The sequence below is a fragment of the Condylura cristata genome, unplaced genomic scaffold (assembly GCF_000260355.1).
Source record: "Condylura cristata isolate star-nosed mole 26May11 unplaced genomic scaffold, ConCri1.0 scaffold00004, whole genome shotgun sequence".
Classification (NCBI taxonomy): Eukaryota; Metazoa; Chordata; class Mammalia; order Eulipotyphla; family Talpidae; genus Condylura; species Condylura cristata.
Genome location: NW_004567105.1, coordinates 58065043 through 58089542, shown reverse-complemented (window position 1 = coordinate 58089542; position 24500 = coordinate 58065043). Strand labels below are relative to the sequence as shown.

Sequence of the window (24500 nt, the reverse complement as noted above, 5' to 3'; positions counted from 1 at the left end):
TCTATCTATCTATCTATCTATCTATCTATCTATCTATCTATCTATCTATCTATCTATCTATCTATCTATCTATCTAATCTATCTATCTATCTGGGATATATCTCAGGGCTATAAAAGGCCACTGAGTTTTGTGCTTTATTTGTTTTTAGGTCTGAGACTATCCATAGGAACATTTTTTTTTGAATACTTGCAAAAGAATTTAATGCCATAAAGCTTATTTTGAATAGTGATGTAGACTAGGACTCATTTCATTCTCTTGGTGGATGTGATTAGAAATGACAGTGAGGGGGTGCGGCAGACCTCTCCTGACCCGCCCGTTGCTCCCCATCAGCAGTGTAATCTGTCTATCTTCCTGTTCTGCTCCCCACTCTGTCTCTGGTGAAGCCTCTCGCTGCCCCTGAGCCTCTGGCCTGTACCCCAGTTCTGTATGTATAAATAAATAAATCTTTAAAAAAAAATAAGAAATGACAGTGAGGGAGAGCGAGCCATGGCCACAAAGGAAGCATGTGAGTTCAGTGCTTCCAAGCTGCAGCGGGGGCAAGCCCAGCCCTGTTCTTTTCTCACAACTGCTCTCTTTTCCTGCTACCACCCCAGTGAACTCCGGCATCTCACTGCTCTGGATCACTTTTCCTCTAGCACCTTCTTGAACTCATTTAGGATGAAGTTCACCCCTTATGCTGATAACCCAGGCTCTTACCTGCTCTGGTCCCAACTGACTCTTTGGCCTGATTTTCTGCTCAGAGTGCTGGGCCCAAAGACCAGGGTAATCCACCTTCTTTCACCCAGTAATCCACCTTCTTCCCTCTAAACTTGTCTAAATCCTAGAAATCTTTTAAAATGAGTCCAGAGTTCCATCTCCTCTGTCTTCCAGGACTCGTGTAGGGACAAACCATTACTCTGTCACTCAGCTCTTATGTCCCTTATTATCTGCACCCTTCACTTGAAATCTGGCAAACAATGAAAAGGAGTCATTCATTATTACTAGATGTGACTATGAATTGCTAGAGGACAGAACTATTATAAATATTTTGTGGTTCCGTTCAGTGCCTGGCCGTGTTCCTTGCATATGAGTAGGTGTTTAATCAATATTTATTGACTAATTGGTTTTTCCCCTTATGCTCAGATGCTCTTAATTTAATAGAGGTCTCCTTTTCCACTTGATTTAGCATACAAGCGATGGGAGAATCTCCTTGGAATGAAGTGGGCTGTAAACAACAGTAATTCATTATCATAAAACTTACAGAATGTTGTTGCAAGGCTATGATCTTTTCCTCCACTTGGTGTTTACTTTTCCAAGAAGTGAGAAAATTTTTAATTATCACTACTTGTATGTTACTGTTAGATTGACTTAGAATTCTGCTAGATACTATCAGGGTTGTAATTCTTAGACTCCAGTGTTTGAACACTTTACAGTACAACACAACTATAAAGGTTATTTTCATATGTTTAACTTGTATCTCAATAATATTTATTTCGTGTTTCTTGTCACAGTTTATACAAATGACAGTAATGCAGCTAGTTAATGTAAAATGGCTTATGTACTAAAGGTCCACAATATACTAATTACGAATCAAGAAAATAAATTAATCTTTAAACGATAAAGGCTCCACAGACTTGCCCAGTTTTTTCACTGGAGGATGAGCCATTTCCCTCTGTTGATGGTGATAGGCAGTTACTTCATATTCTATGAAGACAAGTTGTACTTGCTAAGTTGACAGATGCCAAGGAGTAAGTGTAGGATTTGAGGGGTATCAGATGATGTATATTAAATTCCATCCAATATGTCAAAGCACTTTTTCTGGTAGCAGAGTTATTGAAAGATAATTTACATACAATTTACCCTTTTAAAATTCAGTAGTTTACTCATTTAAACCAATTCAATCGTTTTTAATATATTTATATTGTACAACCATCACCACAACCAATTTTAGAATATCTTTATCACCCCAAAACAGCTGCCATTCTTCAGCCATTATCCCTCAATCTTACCATGCTGTTTAGCTCTAGCATCCATTAATCTACTTCCTTTTTTCATGAATTTGCCTTCATATACTTGAATCATAAAATATATTGCTTTTTGTGATGAGTTTCACAGCATAACTTTATCAAGGTTCATCTGTATTGTATTGCTGAATACTTTTTACTTGCTGAGTACTATTCCTTTGTATGGATAACCACCTTTCTTTATTATTCATCAGTTGATAGACATTCCACTTTTGGGCTATTCTGTGTATTTTTTGCATGTGTTGGACATAGGTTTGCATTTTTTTAGGAGTAAATTGGGTCATATGGTATGTGTGTGTTTAACCTTTCAGGGAACCAAAAGGTTGTTTCCAAAGTGACTGTATCATCTTGTATTACTAGAAATACTTTTGCTATGAGAAACAGGATGAAATTATTATGAGTTTCTGCATTTGAAAGCTACTATATTAACTCACATTTCTGAATTTCTCCCTTTGATTTTTTTTCTAACAACTTCATTCACAATAAAATTCACCCATGTTAAGTGTACAATTCAGTGATTTTAGTCAATTTACCATGTTGTGCATATATTACTAAAATATGTAATTATGAAAGTCATTTTTATTTGCATTGTTTCAATAAGATCTCTCCTCCCATTGCCATTTATTCGACCTATCCTTGATCATTTAATTTATAATTTGCTAGCTCAAGAAGTAGCTGAGTCAAGGGCTGAGAAAATTTTGTGGCCTGCACAGAAGTGTCAACTTATTTTTCAAATTTTAGTAGGGTCACAATTTCTTTCTATAATTTTGAGATCCAGAAAAGTCTGGATCTCAAAAATTAAATTTTTATTTAATTTTGACCTGAATTAACATATTAACATGGATACACACACACACACACACACACACACACACACACACACACACACACACATATATATATATATAATATTTATTTGTTGTATTTAATGAGAATTATGTCTTACTGTGGAAATGATATTTGACTATCAGGTACAACCCAGTTGTCACTGGGATGACTTGTAATAAATATTGATACACGGTAATTTGACTCTTCTAAAATCCAAATAACCCTGAACTAGGACAGCATACTTTATCTCAAGGTTCTCAGATATGCTCTTGTGGACCTGTTCTTGATTTTCACTGCCAGGGCCTTTGCACTTACTATTCCCTTCTTAGAAAGCTTTTTCCAGATTACCGCTTGGACTCCCTGTTACTCAGCTATTGATTTTTCAGGGTCTACTTTCCTAATAACCCCAGACATTCATTCCCTTGTCTCCAGTCTCCACAGTCACCTGTGTTATCATTTTCATGGTATGTACCCTAACCTAATGTGTTCTAACATGAGTTCCCCTTGCTTGCTGTCTATGCCTATTCCAACCTAAGCCCCATTAAAGCAGTGATTTTGGCTACTGGTAACACAAATTTCCACTCAGGAGGCAAGAGGAAATGGGAGGATGGTACTTCCTGGCTGCAGCCTGTTTCTCTCTTTGTCCTGCTGCTGCTGAGCTGATTCTGCATGGCTCTCCCTGGGAGCAAGTGGGACTTGATCTAAAGGATGAAGCTGAGGAGCTGCCATCAGCCCACAAAGGCTGTCATTTCTCCCAGCATATCAGAAACTAAATGTTTGATCTTGACTGTGTGACTACTGCCCATCACCATGGAGATGGAGACAGACGTTCTCTAAGCGGTCCCTAGGCCTGAAAGAGAGGCTCACTTAGCAGTGAGAAATATTAGACAATCATCAGCCTTTGGAGGGTTTTCTTTTTTCTTCAAAGATAGGTCTTCATTCATGTTTTGGGGGCAGGAAGGAAGTTATGACCAGAACATCAGTCTAGTTTTCTCTTGTCAGTCTAGTTTTACATGACAGGTAGGCTTTCTGACACAGCACAGTGCCAAAGATAAGAATGGATAATTTTCTCCAATCTATTTCTTTTGCCCCCTATTTACACCTGATTTTAAAGTACAGTATTCATGACAGATTCCATAAATGCTTCATGTCTTCGTTTACTTCCCTGTTAGTGACTTTGCTTGAGGATCAGTGAGGCACCTGCTGAGGGACTTGGTACATTAGTCCCGCATCACTCCAGAGACACTCCTTTGGGCTGGCTTCCATGCCTGCAGTCTTTGCAAGTCCAAAGTGAGAGTCTCCTGAGCTTCATTCTTAACCCTGAAACTCACTTGCTGGGTGACTTTCACCTCCGGAGATTGTTCCTCATATGTGCAATGGACTGTAGTGCCTCCTCCAGAGCTTACTGTAAAGCTTACTGGCAACTTATTTGTAAAATGCTTGGCACAGAAAGACAGGGCTCTTGATCCTGTTCATCCCCATCTTCTTCATCTCTCTAGGACTCCAATCTGCTCCAGATCATTCAGCTCCCTTGGAATGTTAAAGGGAACTTTAGAACCAAGGAAGTCCAAATATATTTTATGAATTTGCTCAAACTTTGCAGAATTATTGAACTTTCTTTAGATTCACAAAATGCAATGTTTGTATGGCTGTACTTACTACTTCTCTGTGTCTATTTTGTAGTAAAAGAAAGGGAGTAGGTAGCAGAAAAGTGGGCATGGAGTGTTGCACACTGTGCTGAAACCAAGACTCCAGTTCGTTTTAGTTACAAGAATCCCTCTGCAGGGCATTGGAGGTGAGATGGAGGGATGCATGCACCCAGTGTAGTAAACGTTGAGAATAGGCATGGGTGCAAAGACGCATTGCATAGACAACGAGGGGAATTTAAAGACTAACGAAGGAGGATCGTTAGTTTTGTCTTCATAAAAAAAAAAAAAAAACCTTAAATCTCTTGCCTCGAGCATGTATTCTTATATCTGCTTGCTTCATTGACATTTTAAATTGAAGTTATAATTAAGGGTTGACAGAAGAGAGAGTTGAACCTGAAAGAGTCAAGTATATGAATAACTTTCCATAAAAAAAAAATCAAACCTTATGTGTCATTTCAGTTCATTACCTGGGCATTAAAAAAGGGAAAGCCAGCTTATCCTTTAAGCTAACTTCTCATCCTTGGAAATTTAAAAATGTTAAGTTTGTTTCCAGAGGCTGAAAATGTCATTGCTTGAATGCAAAAGGAACATAAGAGAATTAGAAGGGAAAATGGGGTTTGGTCACGTGGTTCATTCGGAACTCAGCCCCATGGCTTTCTCAGCTTCCTGTGGACTTCAAGGCCACCCGAACAGCATCTTGCCACCAGGGTTGGTTCCCTCTCTGCCCTGCATTGTGAGTTAAGCATTCAACTTCTTGAAAGTATTGGCAAGAATATTGGCTTTGGGATTTCTGCTTTGTGGGAGGAGGGTGTTTTCTCAGGAGATTGAGTCCTGGGACTTGTATAAAATGTTTGGGGACCAGGATCCTGAGAACACTCTTATTTGCCATTCTGTGCTTGATTTCATTTGAATAAGTTTCACATGAAAGTACATATAATTGATTTTTACCTTAGAGGATTAAAAGTTGTTCCCATCAACCTGGGTCCTTCAAAAGTCCGGAGACCTAGGCTGCTTGCGTTTTTTTTTTTCAAGGTTCCGTGTATGTTATAAAATGTAGAAATGACAAATGACAAAAAGTTGAAAATTGTGGTGTATTTTAAATATTCCCACTAAAAATTTACTGCTTTTTAACAAAGAGTGCCTATACCACAAAGATCTTCCTAAGAAAACAAAGGATACAGTAAAAAGAAATTATAGTGACTGCAGGTTTTATGGTTCAGAAGAGGCATGAAACTTAAATAGCTTCTCCTTCCTGTGTTACAGTTTCTCTGTGACTATATCTGTAATCTCTTTAGGGCATAAGGTAGAAAGTCCAAGTTTAAGGTGCTGTGAATTGGAGACTTGGGCCCAAATTTCTGGTTCCTGGGAAGAATTTTCTGAGCTGGATCTTCAGAGAACTTCGCAGAATAGTTCTTATTACTGCCTTTCTACTGGAAGCATATGTTGGTCTCAAAGCCCTCCTCCCCCCAGTACCCCCTTCTTGCTGTGGCCTAAATCTCTCCCTGCCTTTTTTCTTCTCTCTCTCCTTCCACTCTTCTTGCTCCCTTTCTTCTTTCCTTTTCTCCTAGGTTTTTTGATACCAGAATTGGGATTTGCATTCTTAGATTTCTGTTCCTCTCTCATTTCTGTTCTCTGTACCTCCACCCTTACCTCTGCTCTGAAGAGTCACTCTCTGATGTACTCAGCCATGTTTTACCAGGGGAAAAAAAACTACTTTAGGTATTCCATGTAGGCAGGAGTTTAATAGAGAGGATTAAAAATTTGCTTGATGCAGGCCCTCCCTGGTGGTGCAGTGGGTTAAGGCATGGCACTAAGAAGCTAAAGCCACTTCTGCATGAGTTCGATCCCCGCCTGCCCTGGAGGTGACCACATGGCGCGGCAGACCTCTCCTGACCCGCCCGCTGCTCCCTTCAGCAGTGTACTTCATTGATCTGCCTGTTCTGCTCCCCATTCTGTTCCTGGTGAATTCTCTCACCCTCCACATCTCTGGCCTGTACCCCAGTTCTGTATTAATAAATAAATAAATCTTTAAAAAAATTTTTGCTTGATGGTTGGGGTTGGAAGATCTGGAGTGTGAGGGTCAGGGAAAATTCTGCCCAAGTTCATGCCTTCAGGAAGTGCCTTAGTCATACAGAGCTACCACCAATAGTCTCAGCTGTCTGCAGGCCCCGAGGGTCATTCTCAGCAGCAACATCTGGATGACACCAGCAGAAGATACCTGCAGATGCCCACAAGGGTGGCCCAGATCTGCTGGGAATTCTGGCATCTCCCCCTTTTTGCCACATTGATCTCTCAAGACTCTACCTGAAGCCCTGTTGGCAAGGAGATCTGGAACACAGAATTTGCATACTTCCAGCCCTTGCCACAGAGGGGACAGCTTAGATGGTGCTGAGAATTGACAGGCACTGTCCAACACTTACCTTTCTTCTCTGATTGTTATCTTTGCATTACTTGGTCTTCCTGTGATATTTCGCAACATGTGCCTGCTCTTCTTTCTGCAAATGTTCCTCCTGGGCTCCAGCTTCCTCTGACAATTCCCGATATCACCCTGGGGGAGAGGCCAATACAAGCTAGTACTGTCATTCTGCCTCAGTCCTCATTCTTGGTCCTGTTGACCTATAAGTCTTTAGGACAGAGCTCGAAGGGGCCATACTTAGTGAAATAAGCCAGAAGGAAATGGGAAAATATTGAATAGTTTCAATTATAGGAGGAATATAGAGGAACCAAATAAGGGATCCGGAAAAAATTTGATGATGATGATGATAATAATAATAAAACCGTAAATAAGAGACATTTGTGAGGGTGGGGGAGGAAAAGGGATCAAAAAAGGGAAGAGAAGAGCACAAGGAACTATAGTGAAGTTTCACGGGTGAACTGGTGGTAGGAATTTTATGGGGACTATACAATGATGTAAAAGATACAAATAAAAAATAAACTATTAAAAAAACGATGACTTAAGGCCTGCCCTGGTGGTGCAATGAGCTAAAGCACTATGAAGCTATCTGCCGCACAAGTTCAAATCCCCACCAGGGAGGTGACCCACATGGTATGGCAGACCTTTCCTGTCCTACCCGCTGCTCCCCTGAGCAGTGTATTTCCATCAATCCACCTGTTCTGCTCCCCACTCTGTCTGTGTTGGATCCTCTCAACCCTGCATCTCTGGCCTTGCCCAGTTCTTGTATGCATAAGTAAATACATCTTTAAAAAAAAAGATGGGGCGCTCCCTGGTGGTGCAATGGGTTTAAGTGCAGCACTGCAAGTGAACCTTGGCCATTTCAGTGCGAGTTCAATCCCTGGCCCTGGAGATGACCCACATGGCGCGGCAGACTCCCCTGACCCGCCCCCTGCTCCCCTCCCCAGTGTTCTGTTCTCCATTCTGTCTCTGATGAATCCTTTCACTTCCTCTACACCTCTCACCTGTACCCCAGTATGTGTAAGTAAATAAACCTTTAAAAAAAAAAAAGATGACTTAAAGCTCAAGACTGTGCATGTCCCTCTTATGCCTAGTCAGACCTCTTTAGTTAATTTCACCCCACAATTGAGTGCATAGATCACAGTGTTCCCTAACTTAGTCATCACCCTTGCTCATCTGAACCCCTCTTGTCTACTTTAGGTGCCCTCCTTACACTTTATTTCCACCCCACATTCAACTCTACAGATACACAGGACTCCTACCTGGGGCCTTTGCTGCTCCTTCCTGTCATTTCTCTTGGCCACCTGGTTAACTTGCCCCCATCCTGACTCCTGACTCAGGCTTGTTGTCACATATGCCCTGGCAAGTGATTTGCTCTATGCTTTGAGTTTTTATAACACTTTATATTCTTTGCTCTTTTGTCTCCCCAGCTGTAAAGTTGGGCTGCTAGCTACACTTTTCCTTTATTGGGCAGTTATGAGGATTAACTGGATTAATTGATTGCAGCAGGTAGAACAGTTTAATACATAGACTAGGAAGTGTGAAACCCAACTATTGTCTCGCATGGTTCTCTTACTGGGGCTCACATAACGTCATCCAATGACATGATTCTATTCCCAACTGGCTTACGAGTGTGTCAGTCATCATCATGGCCTAAGCTTTTAGCACAGTTCTCACATATGTAAACATCATTATTGTTATCAACAGTATTAAGAGCTAACCTTCATGGAAATTTACTGTGCACTAAGAATTTTGCCCTGAATACTCTTATGACAGAGTTGGACCTGGGATTGGCCTGCCCTCTGGACCAACAGGGAAGGTTCACCACACCCCCCAACCTGTAACTGAAGCTGCCCAGTAAACATTTGGGGGGGGCTGCCTGGCTGGGCTGCTGGATAGTAGGAAAAAGAAAAAGGGAATTGGAACTACTTTTCTCCTGCATCAGATTTATATAAAACTCCCATTTTAGTAAGTAAAACCTGAATGGACATGGAAATTATTTCATGTTTTTTTGACTTTCAAGGAGGAGGGCGTGGGTGCAGAGGCTGGAGGTGCCAGCCACACTCACCGTCCTGTTGGTTGTCTCACAGGTGCCATCTGTCAAAGGAACTTGCTTTGGCAAAGAGCTTGATTTCTGTGTTTGTGCCTTTCTGAGGACATCAGTCAAACCTTTTGATAAAGGCCTTTGCCTCATTCCATTTTCAGGCTCACTGATCACAGATTTTGTGATTTCAGTTGAAGCTGAAAAAGAGAGTGGTAGATTCTGAAAATCAGTGCCCGAGGAGCAGGTGCACAGCCTTGTGTTTGAGAACACAGGCTTGGAGTCCTTTCCTTGGCAGCAGAACTCCCTTTCACATAACCTCCCTGTAACTGTGAACTTGAGGAGCTGTTCCAAGTTCTCCCCATATGAGGATCAACCGTGGGAGACACAGACTGAAGTTTCCCTGTTTCAGTCAAGCTGTGTTATGCCTGAAAATCTTGTCTCGTCCCCAGCACCATCATAAATAATAGCTTACATTTGTGTGGAATTCTTTTTTTTAAGATTTATTTATTTATTCATACAGAACTGGGGTATAGGCCAGAGGCTCCGGGGTGGCGAGAGGCTTCACCAAAGACAGAGTGGGGAGCAGAACAGGCAGATCGACAAAGTACACTGCTGAGGGGAGCAGCGAGCGGGTCAGGAGAGGTCTGCCACGGGGCAGGTGGGAATCGAACTCATGCTGAAGTGGCTTAAGCTTCCTAGTGCTGTGCTTTAACCTGCTGCGCCACCAGGGAGGGCCCTGTGTGGAATTCTTTAGGAAATTTTTGCGTGTGTATCCTCATCAAATTCACACACTGGGGAAGAGACTAGAGTTGATATTATTTCAGTTCAATAGATAGAAAAACCAAGACTCAGAGGAGTTATTGTTACGGGGAAGGATGTCCTAATAGAGAGTACCAGTGTTCTGCCATTTTTGGTTAACAAATGCCCAGAATTAGCCCTGAAAAGTTTATAATTAAGGACTTCAACTTGTTTATTCACTACTGTCAGAACCCTCAGTTATAGGTAACTTCCATTGTGGAAAACAAATGTTCATCTCAAATTGATGTAATGCCAAGTCCCCTTTCATCCTGGGCCATTTCATCTGAAAGTAAATGAGAATTTCATTGTCCACAAAAGTAGCTCACTGATTTTGGAATGGAAGTATCCTTGGTTATGAGGCTTATGGTAAAATATCCTTGATTTTGATAGTCAACTTGAAATGATTCCCAGGAGAGAAAAATAAGCAAAAAACAAACAAACAAACAAAACAATAAACATGCTTTAAAGTGCTGGATCAGTTGGGAAAAATACTTGTGCTAAAATAGAAAGGCGTCGTCTCCTCTTCCCTCCCCACCGCTGCCTTGGCCCCTGTGCAGTCCTTTGAACAAATGCTGGCTGTTTCAGTATCTCCAACAGTTTTGCAAATGGTGCGCTTGGACAAGAGCAGTCTTAGCTGTAGGATGAGATGGCTTCGGTTTGGAAATTGGTCATTCATGTTGATAACAGGTATTAATTTAATCAGCCTCAAATTGATGAAAGGTATCTCCTGTGGAAACAAAGATAATTTGCTATTGATTGTGGCCCTGTATTTTGATGTAAATTCTAGGCTTATTTTGTTTTGTGAAAGGCTGGCATAGCCTTGTATAATCTGAAGGAGAGGAGGAGGAGGGGGGAAAGGAGGAGAGCGCCTCACAATTGCAAAAGTTGTATTTGCTCTATTGTCCCTTTACCTGAAAACTTTATAGATTAGCTTTTATAATCCACTTTGAAATGTTTGCCATTTTTAAAGCAGAAGCAATCTTTGCAGTTTTCAGGAAGAAGGTCATTTTATACAAAATGTTCATTCGTGTGCAACAAAGCTTATTTCTTCGACAGGGACAAAGAAATAATGAAGGCTCCTTAAAAGCTGTTTTTCTCTGAAGAAACGATCATCTTGATAGTTGATGATTTATATGGGCCATTTCTATTGGAATTGAAAAGTAAAAATATTTGTATCAATAAGGATTACTGAATGTTATTAAGCTCACTGGTATGAATCTTAAGAGGGAGAGAAAGAAGTCTTAGATTTCTTTGTGTCTCCTTTGCCCATCTCTCCATGGTTTTCCTTTATTTAGCCTTGGTGTTTTGCTTGATGATCATCGTTTGATGTGGCCTCTGTGTCCCTCTCTGAGATCTAGCTGTTTTCAAAACATTTTATTGCCTCCAACACTTTGTTTGCCAAGTCCCCATGGGCTTGAACTCCCTCTCAGCACCTTTCCTATTTCTAGAAAAGTGCCTCTTCTCCTTCAATGTCATTTCTGGGAAACGTTCTGGTCTACTGACAGCTTTCCTTGTTACTTATCACTTCATGTTGAAACAGCTACTTTCCTTGTCTATGTCCCTTAACCTTCTGAAAACTATCTCTTCTTTCAAGGGTCCCTGGTGGTGCAAATCCCACAACCTGGGAGATAGTTTTCTGATTACTCTAGTTACAAAAGCAGCTAAGATTAATCTAACTATTACAGAGTGATAAAAACTTTGAGCACAAAAGGAATGAAAATGTAAATGTGAATCTCTTTTTATTTTTATGTAGTGGTTCTTAAATGGGTAGCTACTGACCCTTGATAAACAGGCGTGTGGAAATTAGTCTTGAGGTTATATCACTTTTACTTTGTCTAGGTTCTCAGAAACATCTCTTCATATGCTGACAGCTTTTAAAGAGGATAAAGAGTTTCCATATTTCTGGGATTGATTGTTGGAAAGCTTCGACATCTGGTGTTCTTTTGTCCTCATCGCTGTACACGGACATGTAGAGTTCAAGCTGTGCCATGTGGCACAGAGGTAGCGTAGCCCTGGCCCCAGGTCTAGACTGACTGGCCAAAGGTTACTGTTACTCCATCAAACTCTAGTCCTTAAAACAAAACTCACTGCATCTAGTGTAAGATGTAGGTGGACATGCCTCACTGGATGTGGTTGGCATGCCGGGATTCCTTCTCCTTGGCAAGGTGAATCTATTTGGTTGTTTTTCTACAGATTTAAGTCTTGTTGATTTGAGGGAAGACTCAAATGTTCTCTCATTCTGTTATTACTGATAATTCCATAACTAGTGGCAAGTAAATTATCAATGCAGACAGTTCCATGTTAATGATTATAGATTTTCCTTTGAAATCTCTCACTTGAGTTTAAATTTTATTTGAGAAAGAATTATGTATTCACTCCAGAAAAAAATGACAATAAAAGCCTAGTGTGAGTATCAAATATGTTGTTGCCAAGCATTCAATGAATCCCACTAAACATTAAGTGTTTTGTAACCACCCCTAAATTCCACTATCCCTTGGTGACGGCATTTAGAAATCAAAACTTTTTTAGCCTTACATAAATAAAAATGACCTTTCCTTTGCTACTCCGTAGAGTTTTCACATTTGTGTTTTGTTTTAAGGATTTACATTAATGTTCTGTTTCTCCAACTGGATCATGACACAGAGTTTGACCTCTGTGATGTCTTTAACCCTAGTCTTGATTTAAGTGTTTTGGAGGAGATGATGGGAGACTTTGCATTCTGTAATGCTGTACAGATTATATGTGGGGTCATTGTAACAAGAAATAGGATGTGATTTTAAATGAAATGCTTTAATATCTCAGCTGTTCCCCTTGGCAGTTTTGCCTTCACCACAGCTATAAATATTATCCATGGTCTATGGCTTCTAGTACTTTTTATTTATAAAGATAGCTTTTGTTTGTACTTATTTAGCTAAAATGTAAGATTTATTTAGAAATATAAGAAGCCAATGAAATGTATATCAACTCATGAATTACAACTTTTTAACTTATAGGTGCTTTGTTCCAAGGCTGGGAGATATATTTCTGTATATTATTTTCATTGAGTAAGGAAATGCTTTAGCATTAAAAGGGGAGGAGGGTTCTGTACCACAAAACTGCAGGTTCTCCTTACCTTGAAGTTCAGTTTTGAATACTAGTCTACGAAGCCATTTTTATTTTCAATGTTCATTTTTAATTAAAAACCACATTCACAATTCTGTAATCCTATCTGCAGATCCAAAAGGGGAATTCATACAAGAGAAAATTAACTCATTATTATTAAAAGCACACTGCTTTTCTAATATATACAATAGAGCAGCAGTTTTCCTCAGGCTCACAGGAAGTCCCTCACTGAACAGCTAAAATATTAGCAAGTTCAAATTAATTTTTCTTACCTATGATAATCAAACATACTTTTAAATATGCTTAATTTGACTTAGATGGAAGGGAATTGTGTTCAGAAACAAGACATTATAGGATGTTATTTACTATGGGAAACATCAGATTTGGAAGCTGAGTAGTTTTGATTTTGTTAAGTAATGATTTGATTTATTTTAAATTTATTAGCAGTAGGAACTAAGTCTCCAGGATTCCATTTAGGTAAATTTATGGCACATGATTTCCTTTTTAAATGGCGTTTCTTTCAATTCATATATCTGTATAAGAGTATTTAAAAGAAAAAAATCAACCCTACTTTGTTCTTGCCACAAGGTACACAATCACTGATACACTGTCATTACTGTTGTGTGCAAGAGCTGAACCTGTTCTTGGGTTTTCCCCTTGAATCCTGCCATACAATGAATTGCATCCCTCTGCACATCCAAGTGTAGGTGGGGTAATGCCGTGGCTGCTGCAAGCTCTCTTTCAAAGAGCTCCTTTTCAAAGTACTTACTTGCTTCACACTAGCTAGCTATTCTGTGCAGCTTCCAGTTGACTATTTTTTTTTTAAAGCCACATTTCCTAAGGATTTGTAATAAACAGCATGATGGGGAAATATCTTTATGTAAACAAATGTGTAGAACTGGGGTGTGGCCTGAGAATGTGCATTCCTAGCTTCTCAGGTGAAACTGACACTGCCAGTGGGAACCATACTGCTGCTCTGGGTCACCCTTACTTGTACTTGGGGGATGGGTGTACTTGCTCAGTATATCTCAGCTCAGTTAAAGGTAGGCTACAATTAGGACAAGAAAGACATCTTCTGGCTTTGTAATCTTTTCCTGGTGTCTATCTTCTGTTCTTTAATTGCCTAGAGACGGAGAATCCCCTTCCGGGAGGAAGTGTGGGCAATTGGACTTGCCACTCCTTTTATATTCTTGTCTGTGGGCAGCACTGTCTCTGGCTTGTCCACCTCTTCCTTTATATGAGGACAGAGGCTTGGTGCCTTATCCCAGGACCAGATAGTACTCAAATATATTCCAGCCTTTATTTATTTTCATGTTATATTTAATAATTATTCATAGAATATTTAACTGTTGGTTTGACATCATTTAGAGATTAATACCAATGTCATTATTTTTCAAACAATACCTATTACAGTCAGGCCTGTGTTATGGCAAGGAACAGCAAGTTAAAGGCAGCACAAGCTGCAAGAGCAATCATAGGAAAGATAGAAATGATTTAATTTTCACTTGGATCTAAAAATTTTGCTTCTAGTGCAATGAAATTTCAGTGAAATATTATTCCACTAACTGAGGTTTCTGCAATATCCTCTAGCTTACATTTTTATGGTGGGAAGTAATTTATTGTTGGCAAATTCAAATTAAATTAAAAATGATTTTGATAGTTGACTAATTGTCTTTAAATGGAATTTCATGAAGTTGTTTTTATAAGGATATGAATTGGTCGAATTTAGTTGGCTAAGAAGAATAACAAGAGTGGCGTATTTATGGGTCCTGCTCATTAATTTAATTTTAGTGATTTTCTTATTGGGATGCAGATTGTCAAAATGGCATTGATGTACCATAAAATTCAAATACCTGTCACCTGGTAATTACATACTAGACCTGGGTGCAGAAAGTCTTGACCTTGAATGACTGAGGGAATTAAAGTAAGTATTCTTTTCCAAACCATTGGGGAAGTAAGTTAGCCCACTTAGAGTTGGACTCAATTCAATTCAATAAATCTTGACTAAGAACCTTCTATATGCAAGGAATATGTTCTTCTAGATCGGTTTTGGAGTCCATTTTGGAGCTCAAGGGCCATCATTGAGTCACTATGAAAACTTTTCCACCATAACAGTTAAAAGGGTGATAACACACACAGGCATGTACCAAAATATGTGTTCTTTGACAGAAATACTAGTTAGGAGAATTAAGATCGCATTGTGAAGACAAAAACCAGATATTGACAGTGATATTATTTTCAGTTTCCTAGGAACACAGGCACCAACTCAAATCAACATATTGTGATATAATTTGTCACTGGGGCAATGGAGAAACATTAGTCTTTTCACATTACTGAGATGAGGTCCAGACCAAACTTCTGACCCTCTGTGTTGCTTCCTGTCTTTTCAGCGTCTTGTGGAGGCTGCAGAAGAAGCACATCTAAAACATGAATTTGATGCAGACTTGCAGGTAATTGATTACGGTTTGAGTTCATTTGTTTTGTGTATTTGCTGCAAAAGGAGAAATACTGGGTAAACTAGGAATACCAGACTTTAGTGGTTGGCAGAGAAAAGGCTTTTTGAGGGGATGGTACAGAGTGAAATGAATGTTCCCTATTTCTTGAGAAGCCATGATGTCTATCATCAACCATTTTCTACTATGACAGTTAACTTACATGCATGTATTAGATTTTGATGAATTCTTCCCTCCCCAGTTATAGGGAAAATTAATCTGACATTCATAAACCTCTTAATGATAAATTGATAAAATAGATGACAGAATACATCCAAATCTCACTCCACTAGCCCCATTTTAAGTGACTGTAAGCAGTGTTGTGGTGGATCTAACCTGAACTGACTGCTAATTATATTTTAAAATGAAATCCTTCACAGACATGTGGTTTAAACATCTACTTGATAAATTTCTTACAGTGAATCTTGTATCTGATCATGGTCTACCTGAGTAAGGTTAAGAAGGATTTTGATGTTGCTGTGTATATGGAAACCATAAAATGTAACAAGCAAATTGAAGACTACTTGAAGTTTCCTTGGGTTCCTCTAGAAGGAAAATTTATCTGTATTGTCATCTTGAGCTCTGTATTATTTCTTCATTATTAAGAAAACAGAAGGAGATATTCTTAAAGTGTGCTTTGCTAGAATATATCTCTTTTAGTGGTGTGGTCACAGTTAAGATTAAGAAATTGTGTTTATTTTACTATACTCTCATTTATATGGAAAGTATAAAGACAGAATGCCAGATAAAGGCAGGTGATACCAAAGATAGCCTTTGGCTATGTCTTTGTTCCATGGAGGTACCTTTTACCCCTCCAATTTCATTTTTTTTTTTAACCTGTAGGTAAGAAAATGCACACTCAATAAGTAATTGAGGACAGTTTATTAAAGATAAATTTACAAATGTATGGTAAAACAAATTGAGATGATGTTTCATTTCATTATTTGGCAACCTTGGGAGTTCCCAAAACCTCTTCAGAAATATTTTGTTTGTAAATGACAACAAGTCAACTCCAATCAACTTAAATTAGATTATAATGTTGAATAAAATCAGAATTCATAAATGCACTCTGGCAATAAGCAAACAAGCTGATAAACAGATACATAAACAAATGAAAAGGGAGAGCTCTTATGGTAGAATCCCAACTAACAAATACAGAATAAATGATAGGTTTAGAAAATAATGGTAATAATTGATACAGGCAAGAATCTTCAATGGCTGCTAAAATTAGTACATAAAAATTTGATGAAGAAAGGGATATTGACAGTGTTGAATTATCTACCCACCAATTACTTATTAAACCACAAAGGGAAAGTAGCAACCTTGTTATGGAGAAACCTAGTAAACACAACCTTAAACGGATAATCACCAATAATGAGACAAAGTGACATCAAGCGCCCTAAGATGTGATGACCAGAAAGTTAACATTGTCACCTGTGTAGAATTCTTGCCCAAAATATGTCGCCTGAATCTAATGATGATAAAACATCAGAGAAATTTTGATTGAGGAACATTCTGAAAAGTAATTGGCTAGACTATTCAAATGTGTCAAGGTTTTGACACACACACACACACATAGCAGAATATTGCTCAGCTGTTTAGTAAATGATGAAGTCCTGGCATTTGTAGTAAATGGTGGATAGATCTAGAGAATGTTATGCTAGGTAAACTAAATTACACAAAGTAAAACATTATGATTTCACTCAAATGTGGTAGATAAATGAAACAAACAGATGTACCAAATAAAATAGAAATAAACTCTTAGACTCTTCAGAACATAACCAGAGGGGGGAGAATGGCTGTATCAGGTGAATGAGACTAACTGTATGGTGATGGGTGGAAACTAGAATTTTGGTGGCAAACGTTATGAAGTATATGCAGTTATTGATTTATAAAGCTGCTCATCTGAAACCTATATAATGTTATAAACCTAAGCTACTTAAATAAAAAAGTGAAAGTCAAGAAAGCAAGGGAACATTGAGGACTGTTTCTGATGAAGGAACATGAAAGACACACGACAATTACATGCAATGTGTAATGCTGCATTGGGCCCTGAACCAGAAACAGCTGATCACGCACTCTGCATCATTACTAATATTCTATCAATGGTAAATTTCCCAGTTTTGACCCTAATGTTGGGTTTATGTAATAGGCTGTCCTTGTTCTTTCTTTCTTTTTTTTAATGGGCTAAACGTTTGGATCCATTGATCTAGTAGCAAGAAGTTTGCAAAAAAGTGGAAAAGATTACTGGTAGTCTGGACTCTTTTGGAAAATCTGGTATTTATGGCTCATGTAGTCGGTTTTATCCTGAGATCAGTTGTCCACAAAAGCTAGGTGGGAAACATTGGGAATGATTTATTTGATTTGGGGGGGATAATTCACCCTTCATCGAAGGAAAAAATGGTCTGTGGCTTAGTTCAACTATCCTAGAGCCATTCTTTTCTGTCTGAAGCATTGTTATCTTCAAGAGTGTTCCAACTTCCTATTGTTGAAGCCTTACAATAAGGTTCTGGGGAAGCACAACTGATTCCCTTGTCAAATGTGGGGCTGAAAATACGAAAGCAGCATAAGATCTTTTGAAAAAAAATAGGAGCTGAAAAAACAAATCTCAGAGCGCTATGATTTTTGTTCTCCTGGGAACAAAGAAGGGGAATTTAGTTTTTCCTCCCCCATCATTTGTTCTGGATGAGCACAAGAGAAATATCAGAGGCTGCAGCTGTGGTCTGAACACAGGAGTAAATGTTGAAATATCTGTCAATATAACACTGTCACTCACTATCCAAACCTTAGACCTCAGTGAAGTCTGGGTCTGAGTACACCATGTACACTTATGGGGAAACCTGTAAAAGAGGGGGTTTGAAGAAAAAGGAATTGCATTGAGGAACGCATGTTTGCTTAGGCGAAGGTTGTGAAGCAGTGAAGCTTCAATGCTATTAAGTGCAAGTCTGTTAGCTGCTTGAGTGTCAGCTCTGTTGCTATTCCTGGGGTAACAGGTCTGTGTGCAGGCTCTGAGTTTATTGCCCTGATGGTCCATTAGAGCTGATCAATTGTTAATCTGGATTCTGCTGACCTCTCTCCAACCTCTGCCAGTGGATTGTTTTTATCAAAAAAATTTCAGGCTACCATCTGCTCACTGTGAAATAATGCTGAGGAGATCCCTGTGTTATTAGTTTAGGAAGAACAGAGTGAAGTGGGTAACGTTGCCTTAGAGAAAAATAAGAAGTGAATTTTTGGTGAAATTTCCTAAACCGTGGAGCTTCAAGTGTAGTCTTAATTCCACTTTTCCCAAAATAGAAAAGAGATCTTGGATATGCCCCTTCTTTCAGTTTAGATTGGATTCTTTTGTCTTCGTGCCATTCATGTGCTTTAGAAGTGGAGACTTTGTTTTTCACTGGGAGAGTCTTCAAGACTTATAAGAAAAGTCATGCCTTCTTCATTGTCAGGATCTTATTCCCCATTTAAATACCCTTTATATATATATATATATATATAAAACATAATAGTTTATTTTTACATCATTTTGTACATTTTTTTCATCTCAATTGTAATCCTCGTGGGTTTCCCATCACTGAGTCACCCTAAATACCCTTTTTATAGTCTTTCCAGAGATTTGATTTCCCCCCTGTGGACTTAATGGCTTTAATATCAGCAGACCCTTCCTAAAGTCCTTAAATGTGGCATTAGATGGCTAGTTCTCATCAGAAGTTATATTGGGCTAGAGACAAAGCTCTGAGGCTGGGAGCCCCCAATAAATAGTGTGCACCCTCCCTGGTAAGCAGAACTGGCTGGTCTGCACTGGCTGGAAAACTTTCCAATGTCTGTGGACACTGGTGTCAGCCTTATCCCCCATAGTGATTGCCTATGGATTCTAGATGGTCTTCTTGTTTTTTTTTTTTTTCTTTATTACCTCATATATCTCCAATAGGGCAGTTTTCCATTATAATGAATGCAAGTATAGGACTTTTAAAATACATATTCCTTTTTTGATTTTATGCTTTGAAATAAACCTATTAACATAAGATTCTTAATGTAAAACATGAGTTTCATCATGATAGTGATAACAGTCTTTATTATCACATATGATTATTTTAGTGTTTCACCCTTGTTCCTTTCATGACCAAATTTAATCTGAGTTGGAGAAAAGGTGCTGGGTGGTCTCTGGGATCACCCCTGACTGTCTAGCCATTGATGAGTGTCCAGAAAACTAGATCTATACATGTATATAAATCCGAGAGAATGCCTTGTCTCCCTCACTCTTTCTTTGGGTTTTTCCACTGGCAGCAAAGAGGAAGAAAAAAGTCCTTTTGGCAGTTTACTAAAATCCTGCCTATCTCTGAACCACAAACATATTTTCCTTGAAAGCTGTCTCAAATAAGTGCCAGTTGCACAGAGCTGGTGCACAGCCGGGGGAAAAGAATTGTGGTTTTGAATTGTGTATACTGCAGAAGTGTTTTCCATTACGATGTTTTCTATAGTATTTTTTTTTTTGTAAGTAACAATTTTTAAAAGGCCTGGAGACACTCAGAGGGATAACATCGTGTAAATGTGCAAGAGCCTGAGGCAGACCTTTGGTCATCACGCAGCAGCAGCCTGCTGGCAAGCATAGTGGCCTCATTTCCAAGCTGGGTGAGGGTCTTAGAGTGGAAGAGTTGCAGACTTCTGATGGGACATTTCCTAGACAGGGGCTTAAGATACGTGCTGGAGCAGCTTCCACCCCACGGCCTTGGCCTGTTGTGATGGGGGAGGGGCAAGGCTGAGCAGGAGAGGTGGGGCTGGAGAGAGCAGTGACTTAGAAGCCCTGCTCCTCACAACTAACACCATCGCTGGGAGGAGGAAGCCTTTCTTGGAAAGGATTAAGAAGGGCAATGGAGCAGCAAACAACAGAGCCAGCCCTCCTTTTCTCTGTTAGCGTTTCCCTGCTGGCAAAAGAGGCTGTTGCCCTGGGGAACAACTCTATGTTGTGAAGGAGAGCAAAACATGGTTTAGTACATCCCTAGTGGAGGAAACGACTGTCATCAGGGGATCTTTTACGTCTTCATAGATCAGGTCAATACCTGTTCTTCACTGATCAATTGGACCGAGTGACCTTTTGGGCTCCTTGCTGCAGGAGGGAAGTAGAGTTAGAGAGCGGAGCCCGGACTTAGAAATGGGGTTTTTCATAGAAATAATTGAATTCTGAATGATAAACAAGAAATATCAGGGTTACATCTATAGGAACATAAATAAAAAGAACAGGAAATCTCACACTCTTTGTGTTAAAGTAAGTCCTGTTTGATTTTTCTAACTTAGAAAAAAAAATCCTGTTTGATTTTTCTTAACTTGATTTTCCCCCCTTCTCATTATCAGCCTCGCAGGGAGGAATCCCAGTTAGTCTTGTACATTTTAAGATCTTACATTAGGGGTTTCTTAGTTAGAATTCATCACATGAGATTTATTCACAAGACTAATCTGTAAATAGTGTCTGAGGAATCTTAACTGTGAGCTTTTGAAAATCAAAGTCATTTTGTTACAGGGCACCCCAGTGTGAATTGGGTTGCCTGTCTGTGGGTCCTCACCTGCGCGCTTAAGATTCAGTTGTACTGAGGACACGCACAAAAAGGTTCGATAATGGGTTTATTTACAAGGAGAAAGGTAAAGAACAACCCACGGAAAAAGAGAGAGAAATACAAATTAACTAGAACATCCTACCAGTTCTGCTGACTTGGACTCAGATAGCATATTGAAAGCTGATCAAGAGCCAAACGACCAGCAGTGAACCACCAGGCCAACAGAGAGCCCCCGAGCTCACATGTCTGGTTTTATCCTAACCTGTCTGCTCAGCTCCACCCTCTTATCCCAGCGTGCTTCTCATTGGTATTGATGGGGTTTGTAGTTCCAGTATCTGGAGTTGGGGTGGAGTCCATGAAACCTGTATCTTACAATTTCTCAACTGTTATGCACCCATGCTACCAGTTTTTTAATATGAGTAGGACATTATCACATTTTGTAAGGCCAGTGTCATGACTTTGAGCTTTGTGTTAATTAGTTGGGGGTGACATATTAACTCAAGACCCCCACATGAGAATGGAAGAAGGAGCAGCAGGTGGAACCTTAGCTTGAACCTACAGAGAGACTTTTGAAAAAGAGGTCTGGAAAGTTAGCTTCTAGAATTCTAATCCCAGCTGGACCATTTCCACAGCTCAACGCTCTGTCACTCTGGCCTTTTGGTTTCACCTGTAAAACGACACCTTTGTGATGTTGAAATGATTCTAAAGTCTCATCCATCCTTGTGTGCTGGGATTCATTCAACAAATAGTTATCTGTGATCCCTGTTGTCAGGTACTCCTTGAATAGGGCCACACACATGGTAGATATTGTCTGTTTTTTTACAGAGCATACCTTCCCATGGAAGGGACAGATGTTATAAGGCATGATGACATAAATTTAGTTTTTATTGTGACAAACAAGAAAGAGGAGACGGTGTTATCACAGTGTTTGACCAGGGGGCCTGGCCTAGATTGGGCATTCAAGGGACCTTGAGTAGAGCCCCAATGAGAGAATCTGAGTAAGATGAAGACCCAACTTTGGTTCTCCTCCACATGGCTAGAAGAAATCTCTCCAAATACAGAGAATCCATTATAACTTTTTATTCCACAATGCAAATGATTTTATCTGCTGTCCATATAGCAATTGTTTTTTCCTCTGAACTCTAATGATACCCAATTTTCCCTCTCTCATGAGGCCTATCATTTCCTAGTCTCTGAATTTTATTCCTGGATCTACTTGTTCCTTATTTATTCAGCACTTAGGACATGTCAGGTCTGCTTCTAATTGTGTGACTTCCTCACACCCACCGAGAAATGATCCTTAGCTTCCAGGAAAGTTCTTATCTAATTTATTAACATATGTTTCTATAGCTATTACTCTAAGGGCTACAATAAGTGTGCTCAAGTATACAGTGTATTTGGAGTTAATGTAGGATGTGATATACCACTTCACTTGAAACATAAAACTTTACAACAATTCTACCTACCACCATCTTTTGTGGTGTTGAATTTCACATGTTATAAATGCCATAATTGTATGCTATTTTAATTTTGTTTTGCTTTATAGTTGTCTTCTAGAAAATAGATAAGAAATGATAATATTACATTAATTCCTTCTTAAAGATTTAAGTTTCTAAATTCTCATTTCTCTTCTTTTTTTTTTTTTTGTTACATTGTAGATCTGGTAGCAACAACTTCTCTCAGGCTTTCATTTATGTAAAATATCTTTATATCATTCTCATTTTTGAGGGCTCATTTTGTTGGATATAGAATTTTTTTACTTGAGTTTATTTTTTTTTAGCACTTTGAAAAATCTAATACCATTCTATTCTGATCTTTAATATTTCTAATGAGGTGTCAGCTATCATTGTTATCTTTGTTCCTCTCTATACAGTGAATCATTTTTTCCCTGCTGCTTTCAAGAATTTTCTCCTTATCTTTGCTTTTCAGTATATAGTGTGAGAAGTTAAGAATGTTACTGTGTTATTTTCTTTGAATTATACTTGGAGTTTACTGATATCCTTGAATATTCATGCCTTATTTCTTTAAAATTTTACCTTTCTCTAGTTTTCCTCTTAAAAAGACCTATAGTCATTAATGGTGGAAGAAAAGAAACTATTTTGCCCCTTGGAGTTTTGTGTCTTTGCCAGAAACTTCGACCTTATGTTAATCGCTCCATGGCCTTGAAAAAATATGTTCACTTTCAGACTTTATGTTGCTTCAGGTAAAGAAGCAATGCCTGGTTGCATTTCTGTCCTGATTTAGAATTATCTGAGTTTGGGAGGTTGTGATTTTTCCTCTGGACAGCCTGACAATGATTGTTCTCCAGGAGATAAGCTTTTTCTTTTAGGAATCCAGCCACTTCTACAAGCATAACATTGTCCTCAGAGAATCATCTCCACAAATAAAATCCTCTTTCTTTTCTCCCAAATATTTTGAACTTAATACTTTAACACCAAAGTAAGAAAAATTTAAGGAAAGATCATTTCATTGAATCTTTCACAGACCTTCCCCCATAAGTGACTTTATCAGATTGAAAGAGGTTCTTCTGACTAGTATATATTAACAGTATAAAAGGACAAGCGTGTGTGTGTGTGTGTGTGTGTGTGTGTGTGTGTGTGATTTCAAGAACATAACTTTGGAACTGAAATAATACATTTTACTCCAAACATTAGTTTTCTCTAGAGTTAAAAAATCCTGAACCAAAAAAAAAAAAAAAAAAAAACCTTTTATTTGACTTTGGAAGTGTTATGTCATGTATATCAATAAATTCATAATTTATTTTTCTTCCTAAAAGGTTTCAAGTGACTAAGGACATACAACCACCATAATTTTTTTTTAAACCGAGGGTTTAAAGCTTTTGTCATCTTGTTTTACATAATACTGGCCGACATGTAGAGGTTCTGAGTAAAGGAGCAAGACTAAAAAGAGGAGGAGGAATTTCAGCTTCACAGTAATGCTTTTGAAACCCAGGTCATGGGAGAGATGGGCTACAAACAGCTTTTGTCTAGCCAGAAAGCATCTTTGATTAGGAGGAAGAGGATTCATTATGTTTGCTTATATTTACTGATTAGCATTCTGGGTGAGGTAGAGATTAGCTGTTGACAGAATGTCTTCTGAAGGCAGAAAGACACAGATCTGAATCCTGGCTTCTTTCCTCCTTGCTAATGATGAGACCAGGGCTAATGTCTTAGCCCTTTGGAGTCAACAGTTTTTCCTTGTGTCTGCTTAGTGTGATACTCTCCCTATAAGGGTTAGGCTTCTAGTAGACTCACTGACCTGCATGAGCTCTCTGTCAGGTTCTGAATGTGATCCTGGTTTGATGTGGCCATTGTTATCATGGTGATCATTTCTCTGACCAATACTTTAAATATACAGAAGCCGATTACATTTTTAGTTAAATACTTAGGCTTTTTCTCCTGTGAGGACTGTGAGATCTGTAAGGCAGGGAACACGTCTGTTTTGAGCATTGGTTCAGTGTTGTTGCTATCCCACCGAGGGGCACACTGTCCGCAACATTTGCCTGAACATAGGAGACTCGGAGCTGCAAGAAGGTGAAACAGGAGTCTGGAGTCCAGAGTCTGTTTATTAGGACCACCCATGGACCCATGGGTATATATGTGTGTGTGTATATATATATATATA

General features: G+C 39.0%; 1 protein-coding gene across 1 annotated transcript in view; it reads left to right on the top strand.

Annotated features, from left to right (window-relative positions):
* CACNA2D3 (calcium channel, voltage-dependent, alpha 2/delta subunit 3) overlaps nucleotides 1-24500 on the top strand; it is a 764442-nt gene that overhangs the window by 212565 nt on the left and 527377 nt on the right. The window contains exon 4 of the mRNA XM_004676565.2: nucleotides 15229-15288. Coding sequence (XP_004676622.1) covers nucleotides 15229-15288 — 60 coding nt within the window. The remainder of the gene's footprint in view (nucleotides 1-15228; nucleotides 15289-24500) is intronic.